At 42.4% G+C, this 18,438-nt stretch overlaps 1 protein-coding gene across 6 annotated transcripts in view; it reads left to right on the forward strand.

The window, feature by feature from the left end:
• The window catches only part of fndc3a (fibronectin type III domain containing 3A), a 54,406-nt gene that overhangs the window by 17,989 nt on the left and 17,979 nt on the right, over positions 1–18,438 (forward strand). For 5 of the 6 annotated variants that reach the window (XM_034867045.1, XM_034867049.1, XM_034867046.1 and 2 more), the window contains 6 exons: positions 847–922; positions 13,492–13,568; positions 13,679–13,925; positions 14,175–14,474; positions 17,049–17,107; positions 18,224–18,390. In XM_034867045.1, coding sequence (XP_034722936.1) covers positions 847–922; positions 13,492–13,568; positions 13,679–13,925; positions 14,175–14,474; positions 17,049–17,107; positions 18,224–18,390 — 926 coding nt within the window. The remainder of the gene's footprint in view (positions 1–846; positions 923–13,491; positions 13,569–13,678; positions 13,926–14,174; positions 14,475–17,048; positions 17,108–18,223; positions 18,391–18,438) is intronic. The other variant, XM_034867047.1, reaches the window with a different exon arrangement.

An 18,438-nucleotide genomic window follows, 5' to 3' on the forward strand; every position in this document is an offset into this window, starting at 1 on the left:
TAGAACTCTTGGGTCCTTGTAACCTATAGAGTGGTCTAGACCTGCTCTATGTGTAAATTATAGAGCGGTCTAGACCTGCTCTATCCATAAATTATAGAGAGGTCTAGACCTGCTCTATCAGTAAATTATAGAGCGGTCTAGACCAGCTCTATCCATAAATTATAGAGAGGTCTAGACCTGTTCTATCCGTAAATTATAGAGCGGTCTAGACCTGCTCTATCCATAAATTTTAGAGCGGTCTAGACCTGCTCTATCCATAAATTATAGAGAGGTCTAGACCTGCTCTATCCATAAATTATAGAGCGGTCTAGACCTGCTCTATCCATAAATTTTAGAGCGGTCTAGACCCGCTCTATGTGTAAATTATAGAGTGGTCTAGACCTGCTCTAGCTGTAAAGGGTCTTGAGATAAGTCTTGTAATGAATTGATAATATAAATAAAATTGAATTGAACTACTTCGTCTGATTTGCAAAATGAGCAGCTGTTTGAATATATTCTGTTGTGAAAGACACCCAAACCATAATTTCATGATTTTAAGTTTTCAGATTTTGTAACCATGATCAGCTGTTACGTTTTAATGCATTTTTATTTTTCCAGAGGCAAAGTTTTCCAGAGGTAAAGACTGTGTGCTTTTCACACAAATGATGCAGCTTTTATTAACACCAGAGAAATACAATCACAGAAATCTTACAAGATCTTGAGTTAGGTGGCCAGAGCAGCTTTTCAACATTGGCTTTTGTTTACACATGTTGACCTGTATTTGAATTAACTAGTCTCTGTAGAACATGAGTTCATGTTCCCTTGGATAGTCAAATGAAATGTTGATTTTTTTTTTTTTCTCCGCAGGTAATCCTGGTGCAGGTAAACCCAGGTGAGGCCTTCACTATTCGACGAGAGGATGGTCAGTTTCAGTGTATCACAGGTAAGAAAGCTGCTCTTTTATTACATTTATATCCATTTCATGTGATTGTGGATTGGAACGCATGGTGGCTAATAATATAATCAGATCAGAGGTAGAGCACAAAATATTGTTTCATAATGTGTATAGTACATGTACTATACTCAAGGTTTATTTGAGATCTGTTTTGATTTTTAGAGCGCACCCTTTCCACAAAACTTTAAAAATGTGTTGGTCGGTCGTATGGTTTAACCACATGTTATGTTAACATATATTTTAGTTACACAATTTCAAAATCAATTGTTTGATCAAAGTTTATTTCAAGTTCTAGCATAACCTCCTAAATAGGAAAAATGCAACATGCTAATTCTTCTAAGGGTACCAGTAAACGTAGTAGCTTTTGCTGTGAAACGCAGCAAGAGGCAGACAGGGTAACCCAGACCGATCTGCCGGCGATTTGATCCATCACAAACTGGCTAATCTACCCGGCGCGCTATTGGTAGGTTTAACACGAGCAGCTTCTTGTTTACATTCAACATAGCGGCCACCGAACGCCACCAAAGAGCAGCAAACCGTTATAGGCGTGGTCTCTTCTACGTCCCCCGGATCGTTGGTCTGATTGGTTGAAGGACTATCCAACTGCGTACAGAGTCATTTGAACTAGGACTGTTAATCACGCCTCTTGTGCAGAGAACATACAGAGCAGACTCCCCAGACCTCTGGTGAGAGCCAGACTACGCAAGAGGTCCAGTTTATTCTATGGACAAATCCCTACTGGTCCAGCACAGAGTGCTCCAATGAGAGCACACAACATACTGAGTGTGAGTTTAAGGGCATTGTGACCGCAAGACAAATGAGTTCTTGGCTACACTCTTCACAGGACTGCCAAAAAGCTCCAGGAAATGTATGGCTCATTCAAAATGCTTAGTACTCTGCTTTTACCCTGGCATCTATGGAAAGAGACTTGTCTAAATGAATTAATACAGCAGATATGGAAAATAGGACAAGGACTGGACAATCTAGTGTCTTTTTAACAAGATCGTCCAAATTAAAGGTGTTCACGAGAATACATGTAAATAAAAGGCATCGCACGGTGGGGCTGCACGACATGAAGAAAATATCTAATTGCAATTATTTTGACTACGATGTTTTTCACGATATTGGAGGGGATGATCATTTTTTTATAATTATGCTCATTTACATTGAAAATTATTAACGTAGAATGAAATTACAATAATCTATGGTGTGATTTTTGTGAGGAAGTGTACCAACCAAAAAAAAAGGACATGTAGGATATGATTTGTATCCCGGGACGTCTCTGCAGCACCACAATACTTATTTGAGAATGGTTTGACACATATTTTGCAAACAACAAATTTTGGACAAATTCGATTGGGGAACGCGTGTTAATGTTAAAAGTTATAAAGGTGCCATGGGACCTTTTCATAAAATGTACATGAACAAGTCATATTTTTGCTGTCTGAAATGTGCTCGTCTGTAGGAGGTAAAAGAGTTTAGATGAAATCTTAGAATCTCTGTGCCTGCCGTGTTGATAATTATGACAGATAAAGAGACCTCTCTAAATCCAATGTTGATCTCATGAGCTTATCATGAGATCGCTGAAGGTTTTTGCAGCGAAGAGCACATTTTATGTTGGTGCTTACATGTGCTCTTATCTAATTTTAACAGGTGTAAGATTATAATCCGTGGGAGTATAATGTGATTAATACAGCTTGATTTTTGCTTAACCTCTTTTTTCCAGCAGTCATTTTCACCTGGATTCATTCAGCTTTTTCCGTGTGTGCAGTAAAAAGGGGAGGGGTTGGCCAGGATGCAGTGACGTATCTTTTTTGCAGGAATGACAACAGGATGACAGTCAATGTCCCGCAGCTCTCAGGCTGCTCAATAGCATAACAACATCTTATGCTTCTAGCCAATAAAGAGAATAGCACAGCTTGAAAGAACATGTTATGTAATCTCATCAATATGTTTAAATAAAAGTAGATATTTAGATATAAATACACTGAGCTGATGAAGCTTGATCACATGGATTCTCTTCACACTTCACACAAAAAGGAAGTAAATAACGCATGTATCCCAACATGATAAATAATAGGCAATGCATGTAGAAGAACCATATACACTTTTTTATTGGTTTCCATTACAGCACTTCCTCTTGTGCAGAATATGTCACCCCTGCATTTTATTTTTCCCTCATACTCTCGTGGCCCAAAACAAACTACCCCCCCCCCCCCCCCCCCCCCCCCCCCCCCCCCTTATGGGCTTTGCTACCCAAATGTTATTTAACTTGCTGCTCTTCTTGTTTCATTTGACAGATGATACAATCAACTGTGCACTGATATGCTATTATAATGTGAAACAAGCATATGGGATGATTGTGTATGTAGAGGAGTTGGGGCAGAAAAGGCGGTGTTTGAGTAAGATGTGTTACAGTCTTATTTGTCCTGATGGCAGCCTTTTTCTTTTCCTTAATTGTTGTTGATTGCGCCGGCTTCGTGAGAGAAACAATGAAATCTGGCTCCTAAACCGCTGACATTGTGAACGGCAGACAGCTGGAGTAGTAGGATGTATAAAGCTGTGGGGCCATAAATTGGGAACAATTATGATAAAATGTAGTTGTCCGGGAAAACATAGATCTGGAAATGATTTGCTTTGTTTGTTATGCTCCACAGACGTCCCTCCACATATTGACATTTCTGGGAGCTCGCTGTCACTCGTTTCTTTTCTGTTAAATGTTCAATTTGATTTAATAAAGACCGATAAAGAATGGCAGCATAATAAAGGTTTGTTAGTGAATAATGATTGCTACTGTTTGTGACCACAGCAGGAATGCACTCGACATTTTAGCAGAAATGAAAAGACCCTTCTATAGACTGGTGCATGGTATCTCACTGTTGAAAGACACTGGTATTGCTTGCCTGAAGCCTTTGGCCATGCCTTGTGGCGTACGTGAATAATGAGACAACAGGCATCAGGCATCCAGGTTTAGATGACAAAAAAGCAAAAGCAGTATTATAAAGTGATCCTGTCTAGGCAGAAAACCATCATGCAGGGGCTCTTCGCCTTACTCTGTCTGACTGAGCACCCACGCTGGCCCCCCATCATGAGCTGAGTAGACCTTCCTAATAAGGGAGTGATCATACATAGTCTCTCCATCAGAGGAGAAACAAAGGGAGAGAAGTGCCACATAGATCAGTGTGACTGCTACTAACCGGACTGTCACAGGGTGCACTCCTCTCTGTGACGTGAACAGAGAGATGACTCACCGCTTGCGGTGCAAGGAGGAAGGTGTGTGTGTGTGTGGGTCTGTGTGTATGTTGGGGTCTGTGTGTGAGTGCCAATGTGGTTTGTTGGTTTGGTTTATTGTGTGTTCCCAACAACAGATCGTTCTTGTTCACTTAAGCTTCTGTTTTCTCTCTGTCCCACCTTTTACCCTAGTATGTACTAACAGGGACAGCGTGACGCAGTTGCAAAGCCAGGATGATCTGGTTTACGTATATTTTTCAGGATTTACTCCATCCCACACCAAATTGTGTATTCAATTATGTATTTTTAGCAGCTGGATGTGTGTAATTGCTACGTGTTAGTGCATGACAGCCTGCTCAATATGAACAGACAGCCTTGTAAAATGCATGGGAGGCATTATCCCTGTTTTGCCTTTTCATAATGGAGGCTAATTAGAGTGGCCATTTAGTATCTTCCTGCTAGCTGTCATCCTTGCCATAAGGGGAGTTCTGTATGTGAGTGGACATGCCCTCATGACCCCTCGGCGCTCCATCGGCCGCCCTTTCTCAGCGCCTGCCACTGTAGATCTGAAGGCTGTAGCACCGGTACAAAGAGATAAATCACCTGATAAGCTTGGTGACTGATGAGGCAAGTCAGCATTAGGACCATTGGGTTGATAAGATCCACTTCTTTATCTGACTTAGCCTGCCGGTGATTCACATCACTTTGGATGATTCAGTCCCTGGTTGATGGCTGAAAGCACCGTCTAGTTCCACTGGTCTTATTGAGCTTGATAGAAATGTGCTGTCTCCCACAAAAGTGTGCATGTGTGTGTGTGTGTGTGCGCTCGCTCAATAGTTTGAACATGTACACATTTAGCAGCAATCAAATATTTGCTATATAAAGAAGATTTCAGAGCAATGGCATCCTGAACAGAGAATTATTGCACAGTCCCTATGTGTGTGTTCTCTCTGTTTGGTTTTGATAGCCGCTCCAGCTACGTGTACACGTGCACGTGCACGTGAAGCAGCGTAGGCATTTTACTTACTTGGGAACAGCAGTCCATGAGAGCCCAATCCTAGCCCCCCCCAGTACTGAGAGTACAGCCCCTTGGGGCCAGACACTGCACTTGGCCAGTATACCACATCCTACAACTAGGTAGATACCATATTGCCATATTGGCACCGGATTCTGGAAGTTTCATATCTTAAGTTTGGATTTTTCATACATTTAATTTATTAGAACGTTAATATACGTTTATGTTCCTCTGTTCTGTTGGGGCAATAAAACAAATTATTATTATATTATTTTAGTGAGAACTAATGTTAGGGAAATCAGTTAATGTTTTCTTACGCGTTTCTGGACTTTGTTTTGAAATATATATTGGATTTTTAAATATCCCAAAATTTGTATCATATTGAAAATCCTTTATCGGTCGGGCTCTAGTGAACATATCAGACTTTCTCTGTTGTTTACCGTTGTCTAGCATTGTAAATGGAGGCTAGTTTTAAATTGCCATCTTTGTCATCTTTCAGTTTTTCAAGAATGGTTTTAAAAGTACCCGTTTGGCATCAGAATTGTAAAAATCCAAACAATACCCAACCCTAGTCATAATGTCATAAAATCAAAACGGCTTAAGCTTGTACACCGGACCAGACCGCCAAAACCAGAATTTAACCCTTATCTACTATGCATGTCTGTATGTGCATGTGTACAGCTGGCTCAGTTTGTGGCCATTTTGCGCGTCTCTTCTGCTTTCTCCACATTCAGATACCGGTTGGGTTGGTCAGTCAGACCATCTGCCTACTTGACTCTTATCTCTGATGCCATAGCTGTGAAACACCTCGACTCATTCCTGATGGTGCTAGTCTATTGTCTATCTGAGGGACTTGAGGCTGTCATGTCCCTTGTGCCTGAGACTGAGCAGCCAGGATGTACACTGCTGAACATCTGACACTGTGCAGAATGGCTTTTCCATTCTGTCAATGTACTAGTATAGTCGGTTCTACTCAAACTTACTTTTTGAAAACTACTCTACTGCTACAGTAGACATTGTCCATCATGTGTCCAAGTTCCATTTAGATTTTGGAGGATTGAGGGAAAACAGTCCAAGTGGAATCATTAAATTGAATAGCTACTGCAAGGGCCTAATTATGACTGGAAAGAAGTCGATTGGATGACGAGCTGTCCAGCCATGTCCTGAGGGAGTAGAGGTGGGATGATATCCCAGCTATCGTAGAGAGGCGGGTGATGCTGTATTGTTTAAAATGGGTTTAACACACATTTTCAGACAGTCTCTCCTGAAAGCCATGCATCATTCATTTACCAACTGAATAAAATCCAGACTACATTCTCACCTGCAAACAGCTGGCCAGTCCCGACGTCAAGTGGGTGGGAATGTCAGGTTGTAGTTGTAGTGCAGAAATATTCTGGACACAACCCATCGCACCATAATGTAATGGAAAGGTGTATCGGATCTATTGGCCCAGCCGACAAGCAGTTTTAATGGGACTACACTGGCACCTTCAGTGCCGTGGTAGCATTGGAAACCTTTTTTAAACAATTTTAAAGTTGCATTGTAACGCGACTGGAAACATCTAGATGATAGGCTTTTGAAATCAATGGAACTGAAGGAGTCTTTATTCTTCTTAAAGTCAAAATTCAATATACTTTAAAGATGCAAAACCACCCTCTACCTGAGGCCTTCCAGGAAGTATTGTCACGTTGTCTTTAGGATAAATAATAGGATATGCATTTGCCTCAAACTGTATCTAGTCATCGTTTCAAGAGCCATACATTTTAGATATAAAAAATATATAAAACATTTTTTAGGCTAAATGAAAACGTCATTTTTTTTGTTATTTTTCTACAAGAGCAACAGTTTGTATTTCTTACTAAATTGTCAGATTAAAGTTATAGTTTATATAAATATCAGCAGTAAATGGCTAGATTCACTAGACAAAATATCAGAGAAATGATATCCAAATATATATAAATACACACATTTACAATGACATGGTCGTATCCATTTAAGATGAAAACCAATGCGCGCCATTGTGGGGGTGGCAGTAGGGTTGGGACGGTTGCTGGTTCAACTCCCTGTGCGGACCAAAGTATGGAGTACCGACTGGTAGCTGGAGAGATGCCAGTTCATCACCTCATTATTGAGCAAGGCACCGAACCCCCCCAGACCGCTCAGGGCGCCTGTTCAGCAGTCACAGCCCCCCCCCCACTCCGACATCTCTCCATTAGTGCATGTAAAGGACCTGAGCAAATGTGTGTATTTCAGGCCTGTGTGTAACAACAGTGTAAATTGTAATTTCCCCATAGGGGATCAATAAAGAGTATAAATCATAAAAATGATACCATCTCCCAAATAAAATGCATCGGAATTGGTTCTTAAAATTGGACTACCAACATCAGACTCATTTTCACATTGTTTTACACACCCCAATTACGTGTGTGTGTGTGTGTGTGTGTGTGTGTGTGTGGAGGTTCATTCACAGCGCCTGCAGTGTATATCTCTACGAATGACTGAGCTTGTGACTCATTCTCCCACTGCTGCCTTGATACGAAGGGCGAGGGTGAAAAGGTAAAGAGGATGACAGGAGAGGATGAGAGGGAGGGGGTGTTTGTTTTTCTTCTAAATCTAGTTGAGGGTGAGATGTCCGGAGGAACAAGGCGATTCCAAGTCCACTCTATTTTTGGATTAGTTAAATTATAAACATCACTGTGTTTGTGAGCTTAGCTTTTGGTTACAGGAGGAGACAGTGGTTTTAGAGTGGAATCTTCACTTCCTGAATGGAGCCAAATCATTCATTATTTAGACCAATCCGGCCCCTGTGGTTCTAGCCCTTCTCTCGTTCTGGGTTTGTCTGGCTGAGAGCAGCAGTGCGATGAACTGTAATAAGCACAAGCATAAAGGTTACCGATTAACGTCATTCATGCCGGTGTGGTTGTAATTCAGGAATTCTGACAAAGTTAACCTTAAAAACCTGTGCTCTGGTTAGCACGCAGAATGCCCTTTTCCTCAATTTCCAGTTGCTCCCCTCATTATGTCTGGACTGGTGGGGGTTTGATGCAAAAGGGAAAGTTGTGGAGAAATCACCTAGAAGGATGGCTGCACACATCCGTGGCTTTGTAATCTGCTAATAGAATGTCACGCTTATTGCAAATTACTACCCTCTTAGCTGATGGAAGATCTTTCCCGCCTGCAAGAAAAATCTGCCATGCCAAGAAGCATTCGCCACAGTGTCATCACTTAAGGCCCTTTTAAGAATGAAGGTTAGGGTTTTAACTTGCCATTAGTGCTTTTTTGTTTAATTGACAGTTCATTTTACGTTGCAAATTTAGTGGCTGGTTGTCATAGTGACACCGCAGAAAATTGCTGTGATGTAACGCCACACACACACACACACACACACACACACACAGAGACTGTTAAAGGTGTGTTGTTTTTGTTTGTCGGCATGTAGCCAGAATACAAAATGTAGTTTTGAAAGAAGCTGGAGGCTTAAAAACGGCGGGTCTGTTCAGGACACCCCCGTCTGTAGCTAGCAATGATGACATAGTGATTAGTTACGTTTCTCTCCGACCAATCAGCAGTCTGCAGGTTTTCACGTCACCTTTTGGTATCACCTCGGCTTGCTTGGAGCCTCAATGCAGGTGGTACTAAATAAAGTCCCTGTTATCAGAAACCAGGGACTTTTTATCATAATGGAAAACCCCAAAAGGTAGAAAACCCCAAAAGGTAGAGGGGAGTCGAGGAGGTACCATGTAGTATTCTAGCTTGGCTGTAATTAATTGCCATCCCTTGCCACTGCGTTCTCTCCTCCTGTTAACTATTTGTTAGCTCTTATTAATTATTATGGGATCCCAGTTCATGATGTTGCCGTTGAGAGCTCCTGTAGAAAACCACTCTCGTACTCCTGTCCTCTCCGTCTGTGTGCCTAGCTTGATTTGTACTCTCTTTTCTTAAGCCACCCCGCCTCTATTAAACTTGTCTTCTCTTCTTTTTTTATGGTTCGTATGTGATTGAGGGTTCCTTTGCACATGAGATTAAACCTGACAGTTTGCTTGGATTGTTGCCATTATTTCAGAGGCACGTCTGCCAAGTTTCCTCGGTTGCTTTGGAAGACCTGCACAAAGTCCCACTTGATTTAGTTTGAGATCTCGATCCATTTTCAGACGAGAGGAAGCAGGTGGGTGCTCAGAGTGGCCTTACCAACCTTGTGCATCTTGTGTATGTATGTTTGTGGACGTGTCTGGCCTTTTGAAGTCTCTCCCTCGGCTTTTTCACCCAACCTGAACAATTATCCCCCTTCTCTCCGCATTAACCTCCAATCTTGACTCCGACACGCTGCACCAGTTGATTCTGTTGGCCTGCCCCGGGAGGCGTGGAGGTGGAGACGGCTTATGTGATGTTGACTGGAGATGATGGCGTTCCCAAAGTAATGCCTAGCCTCTGTTTACACTGCCAGAACGGGCAGCTTGTTTGTGGCTATTCTTGGCTCAGTGTCAGCCTGCCGTTTTGTGGAGGAGGACTAATGTTTTTCCCATGACTGCTTCCTCTGGAAGGCTGGCACTCCACAGCCACGTCAGCACAACCAATTCTCCAGTCGACTCTGGGAGGGGAGGGGGATGTGGCCTTTTCTATCTGATCTCTATCAGCACTCATGCGTCAGTCTGATGTAAAAGAGTGGGTGTTTTTTCCCCCCCACTCTTCACCCTACATCTCCTCCCTTTTTCTTTTTTCTCTCTCTGGTAGAGTTGTGTGGCTCCCTCATCCTACCTCCCTCACCCTATCCTTTCCTCCTATCCCTTCGTTCTCTATTTGGTACACAAGATCTTTCTTTTTTTCATATTAAACGCTAGTGTGATTCATCAGATTTCTGTTAGTCAGCATTGGCAGCACTAACTGGAGTTTTCCTAATCAGTCATCACACAGGTGCACAGCAGCACTTGAGCACAACATCAGTTATTAGTCTTAAAAGTGAGTGTAGTTAACAGTGAACACTTGGAACTCCCACTCAAATCATATTGTAATCTGAAATCAATGAGGGCCGAGTCTGTGGGACTGCGTTCATTCAGCTCTCCCATGCTCCCTGAATTAAGAATCAGTCCTCGCAGACCTTGTGTTCTTGGGAAGTGAGTCACTTCCCTACGTATCAGTCCGCTGCCTCAGATGGGCTTCAAAGGTCTTTACCATGTGTGTGTGTTTTTGGTGGGGGGGGGGGGGGGGGCTGTTGTACGATAAATTGTCCCAAAAATTATGAAGAAAAAACAAAAATATTGTCAAGACCATTTTCATCTAATATAGTGACAATGGCATATTAACGAAGGTACACCTGTTCAAAGATCAATAAACTATTATTTCTAGAGAATATTTAACACAGAAGCTGGAAGACATTTTGAATATCTGCCACATGCTGCAGCCATTACTTCTGTTTACTAACAGCTAGTGTTTACCTCAGGCTAATTCATTAGCTTGTAGGTGACGATTTCTGGCAGCCAGCCTTCCAAAAGAAAGCACAAGACATGAAATAAGCAATCATTAGGCGTTGCCCGACAGGGAGCGGAGTCTCAGTTCACCGTCCGCGAGCCTCTGACACGCTGACAGCTGTAGGCTTGTAATAGTTAATGTTCTGTGCGTTGGACACATGCAGTCACCTTCCTGAGAACGCTTGCGAGACTGACAGGTCCACAGCAGGGCGTGGCGTTTATGTCCGAGCCCGTCTCCACCGCCTCTACCGGCAGGTTGTCAGCTGTGTGCTTTGGAATGAAAGGCAGGAAACAGGACGCCAAGTAACACGGGGGTTTTGCTCAAGTACTTTATTTTTTTTGACGGTGCATTCAATTTCCTCTCTCTCCCTCCCCCCGCCTTTAGTCCCACCTCCCCATATAATGACCATGCAACTGACGAGAGGGCTCACTCCTCGTTACCCCAAGGAACCGAGAGTGCTCATCCAGTGTCTTTGATAGAGAGAGAGAGAGAGAGAGAGAGAGAGAGCAAACAAACAAGCATGCAAATGGGAATTACAGCGGCCCGAAAAATTATCAAGCTCATTTTAGTTTTATCGTGCGATTAATTGACTTATTGACTATCGCTGTGTGTGTGCGATTGGATTATTGCTAGATTCCCTTGGCGTATAAATAGCGTGATCAATCACTTATTATTGGATGGCCAGGTTCTCCATTTACATAATTGATGTGAATTGAAGACAAGACAAGTTTATTTAAATAGGCCTGCCACAATTAATACACAATAGCAATTCAAAGTGCTATACGTATGAGCAGTAGTATGTATTAGTTTAAACAAACACATTTTTAATTACAATGGATGAAAACTTGTTTTGTGTCAGCTCTAAATTGTGTGTAAGAGTGCTCTTGAGTGTGCGTAGTTTCTGTTACCTAAGAACAAATCCCAAAGAAGAAATCATTGGTGAATGCCAGAATCTTCGTGAAACTGCGTTAGTGGGGTTCAAGAACACATTTATATTTATATATATATATATATATATATATATATATATATATATATATATATTGCCTTGCAAACATAGCCTGTCTCTGTACTGAGCTGTTGTACTAATAAAAGAAAATAATAAAACATTAGTACTAAAACTAATGCAACAGCCCTGCAATAAACTGTACGATCAGTTGGAGGTTGTAGTTTACGGTGCTCCTTAACGCTACTCTGTAAGACTGAGAGGTGTTTCTAATATTTAGTCCATGTTGGGTATAAATATAATAAATACCTTTCAGTCTTACAGACAACACAAAACGGTCCAACAGCAGCACCACAAACGCAAACCTTCAACCATTAAGTTAATTCAACACCTTTTTTTAAAAAGGCTTCAACAACAACAGCTGGACTCACTAATATTCATAAAGGTAGGGGGTATTGCATGGCTGTTAAATTAAAGCTTTAACTAGGTTTACCTGACAGACTGGTCAACTGGCCAAGTATCAACACTATCTTATTGTTCCTCTCCTCTGAGCGGTGGAGCCTGGACTCCAGCCCCTGGGCAGGTGGTGCTCGATGCTAGTGATAGGAGGTTTGAGTGTATCATTATACAAAGCCAGCCTCTCTAGTCATGTGCTCATTTGTGGCTGCTCATTTCAAAGTGCTTTCTCTCCGGTTTACGCCTGCTGTGGCAAAAGGAAAGGGAGACTCTTCCTCAAGCAGGAGGTGCTGGGAGGTCAGTTTGTGTTGTGGACCTTTTTTGCACTCCAGCATGACATCAGGCATTGGGGCCCCGGTGTTTAGGTGTGTAAGAAGAGAAATGTGTGAATGGGCCATCTTGGCACAGAGGTCTCTCTCTCTCTCTCTCTCTCTCTCTCTCTCTCTCTCTCTCTCTCTCTCTCTCTCTCTCTCTCTCTCTCTCTCTCTCTCTCTCTCTCTCTCTCCTCCCTCCCCCCTTCCCCTAGTCTTTGTGCTGAGCCATCACCCCTCTTAGCTGAGCTAACTTTGTTGTTTCTCAGCACTTTTATAAAGTGGTCTTTTTTTGCGTTTGACAATTTATGATTAAAAAACATTTTCCTGCTTTTTCTTACTTTGGTTTAAAAAAAAATGTCAGATGAAGAACTAGTTTAGAAGAGTGAATCAACTGTAGGAATGGTCCCCCCACAGAACACTTGAGTTTGGCTCTTGTGAAAGACCGCAAAGTGTCACATGCCATAGGTGGCATGATGGGAGAAGTCATTCTGATTACAGATATAAGTCAATTTATCATCGATCTAGAAGGTTTAAGGCCGCCGGAGCACTTTCAAGGCTTGGATGTACAATACAAAAGATGAGCAACTGTACTGAAATCCTTTAAAAAAAAAATGTTTTTTTATTACAAACATACTCAAACATACTTTCAGAAGGTGGTGTAGAAAATCATTAGGGAACAAGTCAACAAAGCCTCATTTAATCTCCAAGTTTAAAATCCTGTTGCAAATGTTGTATTTTAAACAATTTTTGGATAAATTCTTCAACTATTGGGTTGTGTTTTGATGTGTGAATTGACTTCAGTTCTAGTTTGTGCTTCTAGCGGCTCTTTTAAAAAAATTGGAGCTGATGGCCTCAACATAAAAACCTACAGTAACGTTACTAGCTATATATATATATATAATATTGGCAACTGTTAAGTTGAGCCTCATCAAGGTTTCCTAGAACTACAATTTTTTCTAAAAAGAACACCTTGTTAGCTGTTGATGCTAGAGCTCGAGGGAATCGGGTCAGACTAGGGCAAAGATTTTAACCCTATGCTCTAATCCAATCCTTTCATCACATTTACCACAGATGAAGCTGCTGTTTGCCCTGAGGAAAAGTATTTGATCTCGCTCCTTCCTTTTCACAGGTCCTGCTCAGGTTCCCATGATGTCTCCAAATGGTTCAGTGCCTCCAATCTATGTGCCTCCTGGATACGTTTCACAGGTATTTATTCTATACTGCTACCAGTGCAATGTTTCTAAATTGGCATCTGGCCGAGCGACTCGGAGCAGCTTTGATATCTGCTTCCTGTGCTCTTGTGTGTTTCCTCTCAGATCATAGAAGAGAACGGAGTGCGGCGGGTTCTGGTTTTACCTCAGCAACCAGAGTTCCACCCAGGGGGTCACTCCCCTCTCCACCACCCTCCACCTCCGCCCCATGCCCACCTGCCTGCCTTCATCCCACACCCTGCCATGATGCCCCCGCCACCCCACCTGTACACAGGCATGGCAGGGGGTGTGGGCGACATGAGCTCTCAGTACATCTCCCAGTACCATCCGGCTCATATCTACTCAGAGCAGGGTGAGTGACTGGGCTGCATCGTTATTTTAAGATGTTATTTATTTGTCCCCAGCCCTATATTTGCACAGTTGAGTTGTTCAGTCAACGTCTGAGTCAAACTGTTTAGTCTTTCAGTTTCTCAGTCTTAGCAGGTTCACCCCAGTACCACCCTGTTTTGACCTGCTTCTCTGGCTGCCAGAAAGGTGTTTTTTTTTCTAATCCTGTCTGTGTCGGTATAAACTTATAAGTGTTGCCTTTTTGTTCCTTTAGTCTCTACAGATTCTCACTCCCAACACGGACGCCCGCCGTTTGTTCACAGAGATGACAGAACTAGCAAAACGTACGAGCGTCTGCAGAAGAAACTGAAGGACCGTCAGGGAGGCGGAGGAGGCGGGCAGGTGAAGGACAGCCCTCCCCCTTCGCCACAGAAAACTTGCAGCAGCCCCGCGACAGTGGACATCCACAACGGCGTCGAAGGGAATGCGCTGGAGGCGGAGCAGGGGCAGCTCAGCCATGCAGTGGCCGGCCCTGACAGGCAGACAGGCAGGGGGAGAAATGGAGAGTCAGGAGGTAAGGAGCTTAGAGGGTAGCGGTGTGTTGATGGTTCACAGGTGGGCCGATACACAGCATTCACAGCCTGTTTCTGGATGTTAGGACTGTGTTGTGTTCAGGAGCTGAGAATAGTGCCTCATTATCAGCTGCAGCTGGTGGCAGTGAGGGATCAGAAACACGGCCACCGTTATTCATGATTAGATGAACTCTGACTGCTCATTAATCATGGACTTTAACACTGCTACTTGGCAACACCAGTGCATAATTAAGGAATTACTGTCAATTTTCAAAGTGTATAGGAAAATAATTTCACCTTATGACCTAAAGAAGGTTGGTGAAATGTAGGAACACTGAAATATGAGCAAGCTACCACTGAAATGTAGTGGGATGTTCAAATCATTTGGTTATCTGCTATGTATCTTTGACTTCTGATTAGTCCTAGAGAAGGGGGGAGTTTTTGCATGTTATTAGAGATGGGCATACAAATGTACCTAATTAGCAAACCAAATTTGTGAACTTGAAAATTACTATGACTGTGGCAGCAACCCTCACATGAATGAATTATGTATTTTAGCTGCCATGCATTAGTCTCTGGTCTCCTAAGGCCACCATCGGTAACAAAATTCTAACCATTGCTATTTCCACATAAAAACCCCACAGTTTACACTGCTGATTGCAAATGTTGATCTGCAATGTTGAATTTATAAAGACATTTCACAGCTTTGAAGTTAAAAGAAAACAGGACATTTCCCATTTGTTAGGTGATTATTTTTATTTTCTTATTGTAGATGCACTGAAATATTCCCAGTGTTGGTTCAGCATGCAAAAGGTAGTTATTCCACCAGATAACAGGATGAATGGATGGATATCTAGAAAGCACACAGGCATGATGTTCAGAAATGCTATAGATGCCCCGATCTGATCTACAAGAGTAAAAATGGGACTCTTCTGTTGATATTTTTCATGCGAGGTGTGTGCGGCCCTAAATGCATCATAAAGTGTCATTACTTCTTTTAAATTAAACTACCGACATACAGGAAACAACTTAATGACTGTGAATGAGCGTATTGGCAGTTTTATTTTGAGAGTTTGTTTTAATTTCTTGTTTCCTTCACCTCCGTCCTCTGATAACAGCTGACAGTAGATGGCCAGCTCAACAATAATCCCAAAGCCAAAGCTCTCCATCTTGCCTGTGACTCACACAATCCTACGCTGTGTGTGCTCCGCTGGTCTAGCCAATTAAATCATATATTCACACAGACATGCACATAAACTCGGCCATTGGTCTGCGTATGTTACACGCTCAACAACATTTTGGGGGAGAATCACCACCCCCCCCCCCCCTGGAAAAAATCCTAGGAAAAACACTGCCTGCAGTCACCTGGTAACCTTGTTATGTTTGGCTAAAAAGATTTTAAAACGATCAAATCTGATGGAGAGGGGGAGAAAAAAACACAGGTACAGGTGAACCGTGGAACCCCCGTACCAAATTCTGTGACTACAACTTTAAATTCTCTGAACATGCTGGGCTCCTCTACAGTATAAATAAAGAAAAAAGTAAATGTGGTTGCTTCCTTATCTGTCAAACAATGTCCAAGTCCGTTCAATCAACAGAGCAGTAAAAAGTACTCCCAAGTAGCAATGCTAGAAGCCTACAGTAGTTCTAAATGGACAGCTAAGGCTGCCAAGCCAACTAGTTCCTTGGCTGTTTGCGATGTCTGCAAAGTAAATGTTTGGAGGGGTGGTGGTAGTACTGCAATGTACAATACTACCAATTTAATCAAGCACATCCAAAAGCACCATGCAAATTCAATACATTACATCTGTTATTTTGTCTTAGTAAGGAAAGGGATCTTTAGTTGGGAAAGTCTGGCGCCTTTAGTCTTATCCACATGGTGGAAGGAAGGTAAGGAACAAAGGTATCGACACACAGCCCGGGCATCGGGACTGAAGAAGTCTGATCGGTGCACCCCTATCTTAAGGTGCCTTGTTACATTTGTTGTTTTCAAATGCAATTTGCTTTTATCACGTTTTGCCATTGTGTCTAAAGGCTGTTTAAAAGTAGCTTGGATACATATTCGGGCTTTACTTCCTTTTTTTCCCTTGTCCCTGTTGGCAAATCTGGGGGATGCAGTTGAATGAGCGTTAGCATGTTGGCTGCATTTCCATTCACTTGAAAAGTGGAGCAATGCCGACACACCGTCCTCGTCTTGTACACAACTCTCCGTCTGTGTTGCTGTGGTAAACTGCCCGGGTCTTCCAGCTCTGCCATTTCATTTGCGTTTGACATATTGTGACTGACTATATCTGCAATCAGCTGTTGAAGCTAACTTTAATGCAACAATCTACAAACAAAATGCCAAATCGGCAACTAGAAAGCATTATTGCCGATCTCTGAATACATATTTTACTGAACAATGGCCAATTTATCTTGGCATCTGCAATTACTGTAGCCCCTGAAATCCAGCAGAAACATTTGCAGGCTCAGTATTGCATATTTAGACTGACTATTATTATTTATGCCATTCCTGATTAACTTTGTGTTTGTTTCATAATGATGATGGTGTGTTTTATCTGTATTTCTCTCCTCAGAGCTGGATAAGGAAGCTCAGGCCCTGCTAGCACTATTGAGTACCATCAGTACACCAGTGGTTAGTATTCACTTCTGCTATCTTATTTGATTGTTTTTCTTTATGCAATTTGCATAGTTTTATGTGACTCTATTAGCGCGTGTGTTGATGAAAACCCGTAATGATGTAAATGTGGTGCGTCATTAAACATTCTATTAACATCCCTGATGAATTCTTTGTTACATCTTGCTAATGGAGTCAGACCTGCTGACTAGCATCCATGTGTTGATTTATATTCCCAAATGTACCACCAAACAGCTTTGCCTCAAAAGAAGTACGGATTTTTATCTAAAATATACCAAGCTCTCCCATCTTCATGGTACTATGCTTGAAAACACCTGATTTAGTAGTGCTGGTCTCACAGCATCAATGTGGATAAATAAAGAGAAGAACAGCAGTTTCAACCACAGCTGGATTGGAGGCAGCAGAACCCGAAATAGAATTCCTTGACCTTATATAAGATGGGCTTTGTAAGACACTGTCACTAAGGTCTAAACTCCTCATAAAAGTAGCAAAACAAGTCCATTGGAAAGATGAAGGCTAAGGTTATAGCAGGATGTCTAAACCAGGGAAGGTTTGGCTTCAATGGAGAATGGATTCTTTCCGTCTTTGCTGCCACACTGTTTGTGTTAAAGGACTGAAAACCAAACTGTGAGAAGTGAAGGAGTAAGGTTAGCCCGCAGGGCAGAGGGGAGGAGGAGGCACAGACTTGACCTGATTGACTTCTTCCACATACGAATCCCCCCTGCAGTGTAGCTAAGGCTATTTCTAAGCCTCCTCAAAAAAGGATGAAAAATCTTAAGGTTGCACAACACATCCCTGCCAAGTTCTGAAAACCCTTTCCCAAAGTGGCATTCAGCTTAAATATTCTGATCCCAGTCTCTTTTCCTCTTCAAAGCCTTTTGATTTTTGTGTTAGTTTTGGAAATGTAGGAATAAGAAATCTACTTGAAAACTTGGTACATAATTACCAGAAATGACGCTGTTTGGACTTAGGGTTTAGGGTAGTAAACATTTTTTTTAATTTTTTTAGATGTGGAACGTGCCGTGGTAGGAGGAGTAAAAGCTTTCATTCCATGGTGAGATTTGATGCTTTTATGTGGACTTGATTGTGAACCATGACATTTTCATATGACAGGTGTCAGACATCCAGGCCAGAGGAGCAGTAGTGAGCTGGGACCCGCCCACCAAGCCCGAGAGTGAGAATGGCAGCGTGGAGGACGACTGCACCCCCCCGGAGCCCCTCAGCTACGAGGTCTCAATCTCATTTACCGGCAAAGACGGGAAGTACAAGAGCATGTACTGGTGAGCACTGCTGCGAGATGCTACAAGGATCAACCCCAACTGTTGTCA

The sequence above is a fragment of the Etheostoma cragini genome, chromosome 3 (assembly GCF_013103735.1).
Source record: "Etheostoma cragini isolate CJK2018 chromosome 3, CSU_Ecrag_1.0, whole genome shotgun sequence".
Classification (NCBI taxonomy): domain Eukaryota; kingdom Metazoa; phylum Chordata; class Actinopteri; order Perciformes; family Percidae; genus Etheostoma; species Etheostoma cragini.